The following is a 16,145-nucleotide window of genomic DNA, read 5'->3' as shown; positions in this document are numbered from 1 at the left end:
AGAGGAGCGAATACGATACGCGAGGAGATAGCTAAATAAACTACTGATGCGCACAAACTCACTTTTATTTAACGCGATACAAGGTATAAAAATACTCCTACAATCCCTACTACGCGATTGAACCGCTTCTGGTTCTCTTCCGGTTGGTTTCTTCTTGGTTTTCTTGAGGCTTCTTGTTGCTGGATCACTCGACGACTGACTACGATTTCACTCCGTTCCTTCCTCGCTTATATACGAATTTCGTAGAAAAGGAACACCCTTACGATAAGGAGATAAGACGCGTTTCGATTCGTTCTGAATCAAGCCCTCTGATTGGTCGGTTACTTGATTCGGCTTTGTTCGGGTTAAATCGTGTTATCTCGTTATCGTTTACATAACTATAATTCTCACAAATATCTAATTATTGACTTAAATATTGCATAACACGCTAACTCGGTTTCTAGGTCAGTGAAACAAAACAATAACACCTGTCCGACTTGCTTACTTCACGAATACAAAGCCTATTGTTCGTCCGCACTCGGAACAATAGCCCGTTTCTCGACGGTTTACGGCATGCTATTATCTAATAGCTAGGATTACGATAATATGACCTATATTAGGGTGTTAAGCAATTCACGCTCTACGATTATACGTAACATTCATTAGTCTAATTAAAGTAATTACTGCGATAATAACCTAAATATGTGCGTCTCATAGTACAACTGAGCGTAATCGAATTCTGTACGGGAAATTGACTGACCAATCACGATCGAGATTTTCTGTCTCGCTGTTTTTTACCTTTCCTTGTCTTTATTTGCATGTGATTGGCTATAATTATGAACCAATGAATAAGTTTTCTTTATTTTCTTATTCCTTCGTCCATCTCGCTCTTCGAATAAGGATTTGGGATTTAGGGTTTGCGTGACCTAAATATCGAATAATACCTGATATAACGAACGATTACATAATTCTTATGTCTAATAACAATCTAATTATATATTTGCCCTACCTAACGGATAAAATCTTTATTTCGAATACAGCCTTAATCGTATTTCAACTTAACTAATCTTAGCGTCATCTAAGTTTCTGGTCGCGTCGCTAACACTCCTACTTTCCCACTTACATGTTAGAATTTGACAGGCATAGCGATACGTGACAAAAATGCGATCGTGCTACAGCCGCTGGTCTCCATTTTCAAGCACTTCACAAATAACAAACGCATTCCAAATTCTTCACGTATAGGGAAAAAAAACAAATACTAAGAATTAATGATAGGTATATTATATACGCGTATAAATAGATAAGTAAACAATAGTTTCCCTTACATGGATTTACTATAAATAGCAGGAAAACAATAAACTGGAAGCACGTGTATCCTTTTAAGGGAAAAGGCACCTTGGTGTGGGAGGTGCTGACGTTGTGAATTTATATTGGACTATCCCTACTAATACTGAATAATTAATAATTATTAGAAACTCAAACGTAACTCTGCCTGTCTGTAATTTCTTCAAGCTTAAACCGCTGAACTGATTCAGATGAAACTTGATGTGGAGATAGCTTGAGATGCGAGGTCCTTCCTCGTACTTCTAGAATCATTTTTATCAATAATCATCATCATCCCACACAGACGAAGTCTAGGGGAGAAGCTAGTTTTAAAAAAGGCATTTACGTTTGACTTAAGGCACTAGTATAATTACTTATTATACCAGTTACTTGAAAACTACACTACTTATGTCTGTGATTTGGGATGCCCAGAACCCGGAAATGCATTTTATATCAGATGTACCTCTTTAATAAGATAAATTATTAGACAAAAAGAGTTTACATAAATAAATAATATAAGATATAGTCCCACAGTAAGCTCAATAGGGCTTGTTTTGTGGGTACTAGACAACAATGTATATAACATATAGATATATATGAATACTTATATACATAGCAAACATCCATAACTCAGGAACAAATATGTTTATAAACCCAATAATTACCCTTGCCAGGTTTCGAACATCAAATTCAAATCCATTCTAGTTTTTGGTACAGATTATACAAACACCCACACATCATCAACGCGTCAATCATAATTAACTCTCGCGTGTATAATATTAGTAGGAAATAGATCTACATGACATTTCTACTGTAAATCTAGGTTAAGGAATGTTATCGCATTTCAGTGGTATTACATATATTAATAACTGCATATACGAGAAAATATTTAACCCTTTGAAGGCTACGCCTATCGTGCGCGGCGCGTCATTGTGGAATGCACCTTGTTGAAATGCACGAAGGTTGAAATTGGGATGTAGCCACGCGCGTCTTTTAACGTCTTTTTAAGATTTCATAAACATTTAAATGATTTCACAGTACACGGCCATTCTAAAACCAGTTATTAACTTTCTTAAAATGCATAACATTATTCTACTGTTACCATTATAACATGTTCTGTGACTAAGGACACCAAGATTTCTAGAAAATGCACAGTGAAATTGTAATGAAATTTCTAAAATTAATTAAATTAATTTATTGAAAAATAAAATGAGAATAAATTTCCTTTAGACAAAGTATAAGTAGTATATCTTTAAGCACTGTTTTAACAAAAGTTATCCTTCACACAGTGAAACAAAGTTCATAATACATTGCCTATCAGAAGGTGCAGGATATTCTGATAACATGAATGATAACTGAGATAAAACCATCAAATTTGACATTCTCTAGTGTCTAACTGCCTATCATGTTATAGTACTGGGGAATCAGTTATGGAGATAAGGGAATTTATTAAACTATTGTTAATTTTACGTGAGTAATCAAACTATGGATATTCATAATTTGAAGTGGATATTACTGGATGAATGTGGATTTGTATGGAATGCTTTCTGTAGAGTGCTCCTCTTGAATGAATGAATCTGACACAGATCAACCTATCCCAAACTAAGCAAAGGTTGTACTATGGGTACTAGGCTACAATATTATACATACTTGTATATATAAACACATACTTAGATATATAGATAACAATAACATCCATAACTCAGGAACAAATATTTGTATTAAGTACACAAATAAATGCCCTTACCAGGATTTAAATCTGGGACCCCCTGCTTTGTAGGCAGGGTCACTACCAACTAGGCTAGGTATAGGCTATGGTAGGAAGTAATTATAAGATACTTGGAATATCTTAGTGTCCACAACAGAAAGCAAGTCAAACTAGAGGTCCACATACCAACAATAACAGTTCCGGTCTGCGCCTGCCCCAACAGAGCCTCCTTATATTTCCGCAAGGACTCATCCTCCTGGTCCGCTGCCAGGATCTCCTCAATGGTCTTCTCCGGGGGAGGTTTGTAGGTGGACTTGATTTCCTCCTCCTCACCCTCTGGTGTGTGTGCTACCTCAGGTTCACCAGACATTGTTCTGGAACAAATGTAAAAAAATGTATTGGTTGTGCATTTAGCCATTTCCAGTTTTAGATTATGAGCCAGTTTCTTAAAATGTTCTATAATTTTGATATGTTCCACAGCCTATGGCCACAACAGATTATATGATTATGTCTGATGTGGCTATTATAATTTGATATTAATGACGTCACACTAAGTAGTATCTAGTAGGTTAGATCCTATCTATAATTTGTTTAGGATTGTTTATTAATTTGCACTCATGCATTATACTTACATAACTATTTCAGTCAGTCATATCAAAACATAGAGACCCGTGGGCTCCCTGGGTAGCCAGCTTGACGAAACCAATGACAGAATGTCGCTATATTTGTCTGGGTCTCGAAAGGTTAAATAAAATGAAAGACAACACAAACTGAGCTTGCAATTGAGCTTGGTCAATTTGTATAAGATTCTTGCGTAAGAATTTGTGTAGATATACAATTATAAATACTTACAATTTATTTATTTTTTAATTTGATTAAGAGTATGGATTTTACTTGGCTACATAACATGTTTACAGTTAAAATAAAACAACCTCATTTTAAGTACCTCATAGGGAAGTTAATTACAAGTACAATTGTTAGAGAACAGCTTATAAATTACTAACTATATTTTAATTAACTTACATTTTATAAAATGTATAGAATCAAGATATAATATATGATTAAGTTATAGTGCAACAAAAACGGGCAAGTGTTCTAAAAGGATCATTCTCATAAATAATTAACATTTATTTATTTACTTTTAAATGGTTGTATTTTTAACAGAAGATACAGAAAGCATTTAAAAACTTAGAAGAAAGTAGTTTCTAGATATGCTAAACAAGTCTAAAATACGATTCATTACCACACGCAAGCGTGGTGTCAGTTTTTGGAGCCACCCAGGCCCATGGATCTTCTTAAAAAAAACGTGATAGTAATAATGAATCAAAGCGATGAATGGAACTGTTATTTATATCCATGAAAGTGCATTGACAATGACGCACGGTTCAGTAGTTTGTACAATAACAGATATAAGTGGCTTCGGCTCCGTCATTACATCCCAAGCTTATCAGAACGGGGAAAGAACGCTTAAGTAAGCTATCAAATTCTTACTTACTTTTCGTGTACCTCTCGAAGACACTAAGGAAACTAGCCTATTGCTATGCAAAAACTAATTATATTACAATGAAATCACTAAATAATCGCAAAAACTATCAATGCAATTTACAAGGATTTGTAAAATCTATAGATCAAAAATGACGGACGAGATGCTTCCGGCCACAGAGTGAAAAAAATTGATTAATTCGGAGGAGCATACCCTTGTTTCCGCTTCTGTGTTGCTTTTTAGGTGTCTATGGCTAGAAATTATTCTAATCACTTTGTTATTCCTGACCGTATTTTCTCAGAATCTTGAAATTTGGGACGAAGCAATGTCTTATAGCAAAGATAAAGGAAAAATTGCGAAACCGTAAACTTGTAGTTACATCATATAATAAAAATATTTATAATAATTAATATGACTCGCACTTGGCCGATTGTCATCCGACGATATGTCATACGAAAGTGACGGAACGCAAATACAAATCATGAAGTAAGTTGTAGCTCCATAATTTTCAAACAAGCATTTACTGAACGCAACGCAATGGAAAATCATAGACAAATCAAACGCTTGATCATATTTTGACAACGAAACTGTCATTGTTGTCAATGTCAAAAAAACCACGTAATGTCAGCTGGATGTGCAATGTTTTGGTATTTTTTCTTCAGTAAAATATGTGAAAGTTAACACATTTCTAACTTGAAACAATGATTCTTAAGTAGCATAACTATAGAGCACAGAAATGATTGTAAGTACCATCAAGTATGAAAAATATGAATGTATCATCTTTAACAAGTATGTATTTTAATTTTAGTCTTTTGAATTTCAGATTTCAAGACTCTTGCTCCTTCGACCATTCTATAGAAACAATTTAAGCCCACGTATTAAATACTGTACAACAAAAACTGAAGCGGAGATAGAAAAAGAAAAGGAACTAGAGCGGATAGCAAATGACGTAATAATTACAAATATTTAACCTTTTGTACACAAATGTCTCTGCTGTCCGTTAAAGACCGCACTGCCAATCTGGTGATTTAACTTGATCCATTTGGCTTTTCTTTTTAAAGTTGTACCAATATTTTTATTATTTCTACTCAGAATCACGACCTTTTTCTTTTTTTACTAAGAAAAAATGGCTAAGATTTTCAATACAACCTTCTATGATTAAATAGAAATGCCCATTACCAAAGCTTATATATTTTAGATAAATATGTAGTGCTGGTATGCTCTTTGGGCTGCTGATTGTTTTTAACATTGATTGAGTCTGAGTCCCTGAAGTTGGAGTTGCAGGTTACTGTCCCATGGCTGGTTATTTGCACATCCGGACCAGCAAGGTCCTACTGTGTTACAAAGCACTAGTGATTATCAATTTATATCACTAATTGTGGTTGTCCTCAATCCCTATTATAATATTATAAATGCAAAAGTAAGTCTGTCTATCTTCTTTTTCAAAGAGGGTAATTGCACAAAAGATCCCTATGGGTTGAAGTGTATATGAAATGAAGGGCAAGGGCCTCTGATAATCATAAGTTAAGATAGGATAAGCCTGTCTGTTACCTCTTCATGCTTAAACTGCTGAACCAATTCAGATGAAATTTGGTCCCTGGCCCTGCCTATAAAGCCGATGGTCCCAGGTTTGAATCCTGGTAAGGGCATTTATTTGTGTGATAGACACAGATATTTGTTCCTAAGTCATGGGTGGTTTCTATGTATTTGTCTATAAAATACATATGTATATTGTCTCCTAGTACCCATAGTGTAAGCTTTGCTTAATTTGGGGCTAGGTTGATCTGTGTAAGATGGTCCCCAAATGAAAAAAAATTAACTATATGTTTCTCACTGTATCATTATGTTATAGGCATCAATAGATGAACCACCAACAGCATGCTGCCAGTCCGGCTGTGCCAACTGTGTCTTCATTGTGTGGGCGGAGACTCTGACTAAGAAGATGAATAATGCGGGCCCGGAGATAGTGGAGAAGATCATGAAGTCTGTTCAAGACCCATCTCTGAGAGCCTACTTGGAAATGGAGCTAAGGCTGCGAGGAGTTAAGAAATAGCTTCACTTAGTTAATACATAGAACTTGTACAGTATGCACATGATTTTGAGCTAGTCATTATCTTAGTCTAAACCAATGCCGTAAAACGCTGCAACTTTGCCTGGATTTTGACGTTTTTTTCTTATATCTGTGAACCTATTTTTCATTATGAGTTTCATGAGTATTAGTCGGAAAACATACCCTATGCCTTACCAGATAAGACTCAAATCTTAATACCTAATCATACTGTATTTCCGATTTACAAGCAATCAAAGTGGCAGGCAAAGTTGTAGGCCTAAGACGTAACTTTGCCTAGACGGATATCTCCATAAATAATGTGTTGCTATTTGCAATTTTATTTATTCTTGTGCATGAGACATTATGCTTGTCCCTGGCAGTCAAATTATGGCCATAAGCTTAATACTTTTTTTTTCACATGCAATAGGTAAAGTTGTAGCAGGTTCCACAAACTTTCTATACAAAAATATCGTTAACTGTAGGGTTGTGCCAAAAAAATATTGTTATTAAAAAAATCTATTTATATTGTTAGTTACAAAATAATCAACAAACAAATGTAATATAATGTTGTTTGATTTCTTTTTCTCTTAGTATTTAATAATTTGAACTTATTTTAATTTTTTTATTACAAGTACATTGCAGATACACTATTTTGCTAATTTTCAGTGCATTATTATAGTGTAAAGTTCTATTTCATTGTAAAGTTCTAATCACCCATCACCTTTGAACTCCAATTGTAATCGACCTGACACCTCACAACCCAGATTTCGATAAGAAAGATAACTGCAAGACAAATCAAATGAGCCTAAACACAGTGGGTTTATTATGTGTAGTTTAGAAGTTGCTATTTTCGGTCTCCATCATCAGACCATCTCGATGGTACCATAAACATTGCATTGTCACCCAAGTTACATAAGTATGTCAAACACCTCAATTGGTCGCTAATAAGTGGTTGAAAATTGATTGTAAACATACAACATAATTATAATACAATAAATATACAATTACAAGTAACTACAATAGAAATGTAATAACAGATTGCAATAAGTTTTTTTTTATAATTTTCATTTTAATATCCATAAGTTTTTTTTGTTAACGTTAGTTTATTATTGCATTGTCAGCAGATCTACATAGGTACCCACACAGAAAGTCGGTGAAAATCGACTTGCAAAATTTGACTTAACCAAACAAACATTGCAAGTTAATAAAAAGCTTGTAATAAATAAACTAATTTAAGCAGTTTAGGCAAGCTTATTTTTACTCTTTTCTGTACATTTATAAAATTCAGCTAGTGACAGCCCTAGACCCAGGCAAAATTGTGTCATTCAAGTTTCCAAAACACTGCCCAATATTGCCTAGTACGTTATTATGCTGAAATCATGTCCTTTTCTTGAAAATATTAAACCTACGGGAAATAGACAGTCTTTACCTACCCTGGGACGTTACCACTTCTCAAAAAACACCTTTTTCGTAGATAAAAATTCAAAAGTTGCGAGACACTAAAAAAATGTTGCCCCTCACGCCGACTTATGATACGTAACTGGCGGAGCAACAATGGAGTTACCATTGTAAAAATATGAAATATGTGTTGCCAGAATAATGAAAATTACTATCAAATGATAAAAAACAAGAAAAAACTAAGCAAATTCGAGAGATCGTAATTGAAATGAAATAGGCAAAATTGAGCTTAAATGGCAAAGTTGCAGCATTTTACGGTGCTCAAAAACTGAGTCATCTAAAATCAGACCAGTATATGGTATGTTCATTTTTTAATATAGTTTAGTTCCATTTATTTTTTAATTTTAAAACCATAGAAATCAAAAGATTACTTGTAAAAAGTTGTTTGTATTAAATAAATATTTATTGTATTTTTAATATAATAGCAATACCTAGCTAATCATTTGTACAAATATTAATATAGGTATTTAGTCTAAGAAATAAAATGAATGTTACCAATTAGTTGTAAAGATAAATAAAATCCTAGTACTTTCAAATACATTATTTGTTCAAAATGAATTGTGTTAGGCCTTTCAAATGTGAGCTAAAACCCAGCCAGACAAAGATCGAACTGTCTAACGAGGTTATGACACTGATGCGAATTCGCAGTCGCTTCGGGTATGAGCGTGACAGCGCTATGTTCATATATGCGCGATGTTCTGTTCGCACACCGGAGCGACGTGAGAATTCGTATTCAATTCGAAGATCGCCTGTCTAAAGTATGCTGAGGGCCTACCGCGAACACCAAAGTTCGCAAATTGAGGGCATTTTTCACTGTCTCACTCTACTTACGCCATAATTGGAGTAATGCTAGAATATGCAAGAGTGATAGAGAGACTGATACCGAATTATCTATTTTTGTGCTTCGCGGTATGCCTTCTGTTTACCAACGTAAGTAGATAAATCCTTACTCTCCACAGAAAACGGGTTGGTCTGTGTTACTCTCATACCTAAAATGCTTTGAATTACCTTTCATTAGACCAGGATGTACAGCCACAGGATCTGTAGAAGTGTGTCGTATGCATAATTATTAGACCGCAGTTTGAGTTCTGATCCTTGTAGTGGAATTCCTAGCTCCTAAAATCCCACTTTTTTCACAAACCTATCTGACTTTTTTACGAAAAGGTGGGGTAAATTCTAAGGGGTGATGGGGGTAACGGCACCACTTTTCAGCCTGGCAACATCGGGTTTCTAGAAGACTAGGCACATCACTACATTTGATTTGCATTTTCGTGATTGTGGCTGTGGTTCGAATTGTATATGTTTCGAAGTTAATAATGGTAATCATAGAGTAAGATGGTAATTAACAGCAAGGTGACATTTAACATACGTCCAAAATGCGTATTAAGTTGAAATGCAAACACGGTATAAGTATAGCACCATCATCATCATCACCATCTAGTTGAGGCACGCTTTGTTGTATTAATAGTTGCAATTAAGAGGAAATACCAGCGGCGCTCCTCAGATTTGAGAATTTTGTAAATATCTCCGTCGCCTGACGGGGGCGGCCCCTAAAATTAATTTGATAAGGAACTTAGGTGAAGAATCCTGTTACTCGACATTTTCCTCCTCCAAAACATAACCAATCGTAACGAAATTTTGGGAACAGAATAAGAAAGAAATTATCTGTGTTTGACCGTTTTGATTTTTGAGTTTATTGATGCTGATTTCGTATACGAGGCGTCTGATTACGGTGGATTTATTTGGTCGTTTTTAGTGCTTTTTAGATAAGGTAACCTAGTTCTTAGTTCAAAAGCACTAGTAATAAACTCATATAAAAAAAATTATAATGCAGGACTCAGTGACGAAAATGTAGAGAACGTTTGTACATACATACATATAATCACGCCTATTTCCCGGAGGGGTAGGCAGAGACCACGGATTTCCACTTGCTACGATCCTGACATACCTCTTTCGCTTCCTTCACTTTCATGACATTCCTCATACACGCTCGTCGGTTTAGGGTGCTCTTGACCTGGCCTTTCTTCAGGATTTCCCCGATTTGATCAGATAAAGTCCGCCGAGGTCTACCCCTTCCAGCTCCCTCTAGAACGTTTGTATAGAAAAATAACCACTAATGTTTCCTCTTAATTACTTCTGGTAATAAATTTACTATTATCTGATATAGAGAATTAATACTCAATTTCTAAATACCATTGTCTACGCCTATAAAACTGGAGGTCGTAAAATTTCTGCCAGCAGTCGGTAAACATTTTCGTAGTACTTATTTGTTAAACAGGTACATAGTTTTACCATAACCAGCATTTTAGCGACTGTAAGAATAGGCGCTAGATCTAGCTCTGCTAAATCAAAACAACAAAATACACAGAAGGTCCGTTCCCGCCGTTCTTGAAAATACATACCTAAACTTGCCCGACTCACTAGGGTTGCTTCTGTATTAATTTCGAATTTTAAAAAGGAGTAGGTAATATAAGTTTACAGACATACATACATCGATTCGTTTAAACATACATCTTATCATGTTTACATTCCTTAGAGACTGCGTTTTGACGTACATGACAGTAGTAGGGTTCCCAACCGTACTATATTATATAGTATTGTACTATATTTTGGCTCTCTGTACTAAATACTGTCGAAAAAATATATAGTACACTAAAATACTATATTTCCGACATCCTTCTAATTTGTTCAAGATCGATTATCAATTTAATTCTAATCAAATAAAATTATTTCAAGTATGAAGACAAAATGGCGTGAGGAATGCAACAGGGCTGACATAAATTTAATAAAAAGTGAGCTATTAAATTGTCATAAAAATGCAATATGAATGTACTGAATCGTTGTCTCATTTTATTAAAAATTTGACATTATTAAAAAGTACACAAAGCTCAATAAAAAATATAAATTTAAACTTTAAATAAATATTGTTATTAAAAAGATATTTTTTTTACTCTTTATTATTACTGGGCGTATGAGATGACGAGTGACAATTTCTCTGAAAATCGACTTAATTTCAACGTAATTTTGATACTTAACAATCTACAACATTTGCTAAAACTGTTCTTATACATAATTTTGTATAATTTACTACCATAGTTTTTTGATGAATTTTTAAAAACTGTCCCTTCTCGTCACATATTACAGGGGACGCACGCTTGCGACCCCATTATTAAAAGGCAAGATGAGAACACGTTCTAATAGAAACCAATACTTGTTATTTAGATATTACGTAACAAAAGCAATTTCAACGACTAAATCTATCAATTTTACATTTTTGCTCTAAAATCGTTACCATAACTAATCTTAACAGAGTGCTAGTAAGTAGGTATGATTAAACGTATATTACACTTATGTTAAGCATTTTATCTAAAAGTACTATATTTTTAATGCCTTATTCTGGAAAATACTATATTCCACCAAAAAATAGTTGGCAACCCTAGACAGTAGGTACCTACGTAGCGGCGGGGACTTCAAGTGAGCAACGCGCGCACAGCCCGACTAAGCTTTGCCCGAGAGTGCCCGAGAACGCCTGTAAATCTAACGTCTGTGTGCGTAGATGTCACGTCTGTGTGCGTGCGGCGAAAATGGCACTTTGTACTGAGCGGACTCTGCTCCGGCGCGCGCCGCCGCTATTTACTTTGTTTGACACAAAGTAGCTACGAGCACGTTTAATAATTTTGTAATTACAGAAAAACTGAATTACCTAATCTAACTATAGAAAAACTAGTATACAATTATTTACTATTGCTCAAAACTGTTTACTATAGGTACACATCTTATTTTAGCGAAGAAAATGCCCGATGAATGAATAGCCAATGTTTAAAGTTAGTGCCTTGGTCAGCTCTAAAAGAAATATTCCTTATGGGGTTCCTCAGGGAAGTATTCTCGGTCCAACGCTATTTCTGATTTACATCAATGATTTATTAGATATTTCCATAGGCGCCGAAGTCATCTGTTATGCAGACGACACCGCCCTCATTTTTCACGAATCTTCTTGGGAAAAATGTTTCGCAGTTAGCGAGAGGGGGGTTGCTTTAGTAACAAACTGGCTTGCAAACAATTTACTTACTTTAAATATCTCAAAAACCAAATACCTCTGTTTTCACAAAACTGCAGCTTCAACTCCAAGCCACCGCCCTGAAATTAAATTAGTCATGGACCCTTCATCGAGTGATTCTGGGAATAATAATAACAATAGTGTCAATAACTGCCGCACAATAAAATACTTAGGCATCACCCTTGATGAAAAACTTAATTTTAAAGACCATATAAATTCTGTGTCTGCTAGGGTTAGAAAGTTAATATATATCATGAAACTACTGAGAAATGCTGCTGGTAAAGATATACTTAAAGTAGTTTACACAGCCATTTGCCAACCAGTCGTCGCTTATTGCATCACGATTTGGGGAGGAGCTGCTAGCTCAAACCTTATATCCCTAGAAAGAGCTCAGCGTTTCATATTAAAAGTGATGCTTAGAAAGCCCCGGCTATTTCCTACTGTTTCTCTGTATAAAGAGTGGAAGGTTTTAACAGTTCGGCAACTTATGTTTCAAAGGGTTACGCTCATGGTACATCGTGACACCATTGCTTCACAAAACTATCCGCACCTGCTAAGTAGAAGAGTGTACAAAATCCCAGTTCAGAACACCAAAACCACTTTCGCAAAACGTTTCCCCAGTCACCTCCATCCATACATATACAATGCGGTTACAAAATATTGTGACATCAAGAGTGCATCCCTGCCTGAAGCCAAGAGGAAACTTTTCAAATGGTTGAATAGGCTGAACTACCATGAAACTGAGCAAATTATGAAACGGGTTGTCTAAATCCTACTCCCTACCCAACACAGGTCTACCCAACTTAAGGTCGCTCTTACTCACAAAATCATCACATCATATTCACTCACACACACACACACACACACACACACACACACACACACACACATCATGATTTTTATTTCTGATATGGTTAATTTTTACTCAAAATTGTAAATGTAATATAGGTAGTATTAGTTAGTTTTCTCTTTGCATGTATTTAATTCAGCACACGTTTTTCATCAATTATCCAAGATAGGATTGTATTTTAGTTTAGAGGATACCCCAAAAATGTATGTAGTAATTCTGTAGAGCGGTCACCACGATACAGGCCTAGCCTAGTGTGGGACCACTGAGCTAGTTATGTAATTTTATCTTCTTTCTTTTAATAAACGATTTTTTTTTTGTTTTTTTTTTTTTTTTTTATGTCAATTTTGTTGAAATAAGTATTTACATACAATTAGCTTCTTGTATGTAAATAGGTAATTAACAGAATTATACGTTTTCCTTAATAAAATTAGGCCGTGTCTTAATTGTACAAATATTTAACAAAATTACACATTTCCTTTAATAATAATAGCCCACGTAAAATCACTAATTCTGTTATGAGTACCTAGGTAAATAGTTCACCAGGCATTTTATTTGTGTGATGAGCACGGATACCTATTTGTTCCTAAGTTATGTATTTAAGTATGTATATAAATAGTATATTATATACAGGTTGGAAAAATCTTGGAGGGAACCTACTTTAAATCCTTTAGCTCATTTTACTGAAAGGAAACATTCCTTTATTTTTGAAAAGAAACAAAACTGCATTCATAGATCTTCTAAAACTCGCTTGTCTCACCCGGGAATCAAATCAAGTAAAATTTTTAAAAAAACCTTGCTATTTTATTATTAGAATCGTTATCAGGGCATGTAAAAAAATATATTTACAAACCTTATTATAATACTGTGCAAGAATAAGGGTTGCGGTAGAACCATTGACATATATCTCTAAGGACGAGCCTTACGGGCACTAAGAATGGTGCTAGTTCAGTGGTGTCACTCACGAATTCGAGCCAATTGTGCAGTCTAACGCAACTAGTTGCGACAAATCGCACGCGTGGTGCGAACTCATCAACCAATCGCGTTGTGGCGTTAGACCCGTTAGACTGCACGATTGGCTAAATTCGTGTGCACACTGCTGTACTGGCCCCATTCTCATTGCCCGTAATGCCCGTCCTTAGATATATATGTCAATGGGTAGAACATGTTATTAGGAGCATACCTTAACCAGAACACTGCAGAGGGCTACACGAAATGAATTTCAACGAAGACTACATTTTTTTGACCGAAACGAGGGGGGTCTTTTCGAGCAACTTACCAGTTAAATTACTAAGATTCAATTCTCTTCTTAATATCTGTCTACGTTAAAAAAATGTTTCATGTGTTCTTCGTATTGATGATAAAATAATAAACTAAATTATGTTTACACTTTTTTTTTCAAAGACCAAATGTTTATGAGACAAATTTTATCGTGAAAAATAATCCTACTGATTCGTATAATACGAGTAAAATAACGAGGTAATCGATTCTCGGGTGAGGCAAGCAAATTTTAGAAGATCTTTGAATGCAGTTTTGTTTCTTTTTAAAAATAAAGGAATATTTATTTTTAGTAAAATGAGCTAGCTAAATGATTTAAAGTAACTAGTTTAGAAACGCCGTCCAGGACCCATACATATTTTCCACCCTGTATATGAGATCGTTGTCTCACTTGGCCACATCACAAGTCCTTAAGCTTAGTCAATTTGTGTAATAATGTCCTATACTAATATTTACTTATTTCGTCGGAAACGATTCTACTTATTTCTAAATGATTCCTAAAGAACGTGATCAAGCCCGCCCCCACAAGACAAGGAATTTGGCCTCGGGCAGTAGTGGCACTAGTCGCCTTTTGTCACTTTTTCAGTCTAGCTGTAATGATAAGACGTCTATTTCAGTTTATAATTTATAGGTTTAATGTTTCCTAAAAATAGCATAAAACAAAATATTTCACTAAATAATACCCCTATTAATTGTATTGGACAAAAACGAGGAATGCATTGCTTTTTACTGTATTACGACTACCTACGTACTACGACTTAGTAGTTAATCACTTGGTAAGGCATTTATGTGTAAGGCTGTTAAGGGAAAATCACCTAAAATAAAACCCAGAAATACAGAACAAATTTTAATTACAACGATATAAAAAGCAAATGTTTTGTTACAAAGCTATTTATAAACGTTAATGAGTGCTGTATTTAATTTAAAATTACTTAACACTATGTCAGTCTACCATTAAAAAAAACGTATTATTACTTACTTACAAATTCATGAAAAGAAAAATCAAATCCTAAATATAATACTTTTTTTTTATTAAAGACAGTTAAATTTAAGATAATCAATATATAAAATATGAAGCACTAGAGAATTTATTATTTTATCGTCAAGAAACAAAACTGTTCCGTGGTTACTAATTATCCGTTAAGGGGTATAACAGGTACAATTAAGTGTAAAAATATGGGTGCACACAAGTTGCTCAAAAAGCTCTTATATCAGCTTACCAAGTACAACCTAAAACCTTTCCAAGTACTTAAACTATTTTATACCTTTCGTTTTATTCTTCCACTCCAAAGCTAACCACCTTACATTGTTTCCTAAGCGATTTCGGATCAACAACAGCGTATACCAGATTCGTAATTCCACACAAGTTCTTCTCCATATCCAGTTTGAAGTAGCCTTCGTCACCCCATCGAGCGCCCCATGAGTTTTTCACCAGCCAGTACCTTTTACCGTTTTCTTTCCCATAGCCTACTATGAGCACAGCGTGCGTTTGACTTCCTGGGACAGATAAACTGAAAAATAAAATTAAAATTACTCGAATATATAAGTATTAAAGTTACTTGTCGTGCGATTATTTTTACTGAAATGATGCGAGAATAGGTTAAAAATAATTTTAACTAGTGACCAGCTCCGGTTTCCCACGAGTTACACAACATCTTAACAAATGATATATTTAAACCTTCCTTAAGAATGATATCACTACACTATTGATAGGTGAAAACCGCATGAAAATCCGTTCAGTAGTTTTTGAGTAGCGGCATACACACAGACAGAAGCGGCGGGAAACTTTTTTTTATAAAGTGTAGTGATATAAGTATGTACTTATATATTCTTAAATCGGTCAGTCAAGCGCTGGTGGCCTAGCGGTAAGAGCGTGCGACTTGCAATCCGGAGGTCGCGGGTTCGAACCCCGGCTCGTATAGCTCGTAGCTACCCATGAGTTTTTCGGAACTTATGTAATCA

General features: G+C 34.9%; 3 protein-coding genes across 4 annotated transcripts in view; 1 reads left to right on the top strand and 2 right to left on the bottom strand.

The window, feature by feature from the left end:
* LOC133522302 (rho GDP-dissociation inhibitor 1) overlaps window positions 1-4,820 on the bottom strand; it is a 33,883-nt gene extending 29,063 nt beyond the window's left edge. Inside the window, exons 1-2 of one of the 2 annotated variants that reach the window (XM_061857591.1) lie at window positions 4,707-4,820; window positions 3,197-3,384 (exon numbers count right to left, since the gene is read on the bottom strand). In XM_061857591.1, the coding sequence (XP_061713575.1) occupies window positions 3,197-3,380 (184 nt within the window). In that variant the 5' untranslated portion in view covers window positions 3,381-3,384; window positions 4,707-4,820. Of the gene's footprint in view, window positions 1-3,196; window positions 3,385-4,505; window positions 4,675-4,706 lie in introns of those variants that run through there. The other variant, XM_061857590.1, reaches the window with a different exon arrangement.
* Window positions 1-6,859, top strand: part of LOC133522305 (oxidoreductase-like domain-containing protein 1) — a 76,352-nt gene extending 69,493 nt beyond the window's left edge. The window contains exons 2-4 of the mRNA XM_061857599.1: window positions 5,218-5,235; window positions 5,317-5,442; window positions 6,346-6,859. Of these exons, the coding sequence (XP_061713583.1) occupies window positions 5,230-5,235; window positions 5,317-5,442; window positions 6,346-6,546 (333 nt within the window). The 5' untranslated portion in view covers window positions 5,218-5,229 and the 3' untranslated portion in view covers window positions 6,547-6,859. The remainder of the gene's footprint in view (window positions 1-5,217; window positions 5,236-5,316; window positions 5,443-6,345) is intronic.
* Window positions 6,860-14,394: 7,535 nt separating this feature from the next.
* LOC133522294 (guanylate cyclase 32E-like) overlaps window positions 14,395-16,145 on the bottom strand; it is a 204,658-nt gene continuing 202,907 nt past the window's right edge. The window contains exon 33 of the mRNA XM_061857577.1: window positions 14,395-15,694. Coding sequence (XP_061713561.1) covers window positions 15,457-15,694 — 238 coding nt within the window. The 3' untranslated portion in view covers window positions 14,395-15,456. The remainder of the gene's footprint in view (window positions 15,695-16,145) is intronic.

This window comes from Cydia pomonella, chromosome 10 (assembly GCF_033807575.1).
Source record: "Cydia pomonella isolate Wapato2018A chromosome 10, ilCydPomo1, whole genome shotgun sequence".
NCBI lineage: Eukaryota > Metazoa > Arthropoda > Insecta > Lepidoptera > Tortricidae > Cydia > Cydia pomonella.
Note: the sequence above shows the minus strand (reverse complement) of the source record. Positions and strands in the feature narration are given on the sequence as shown.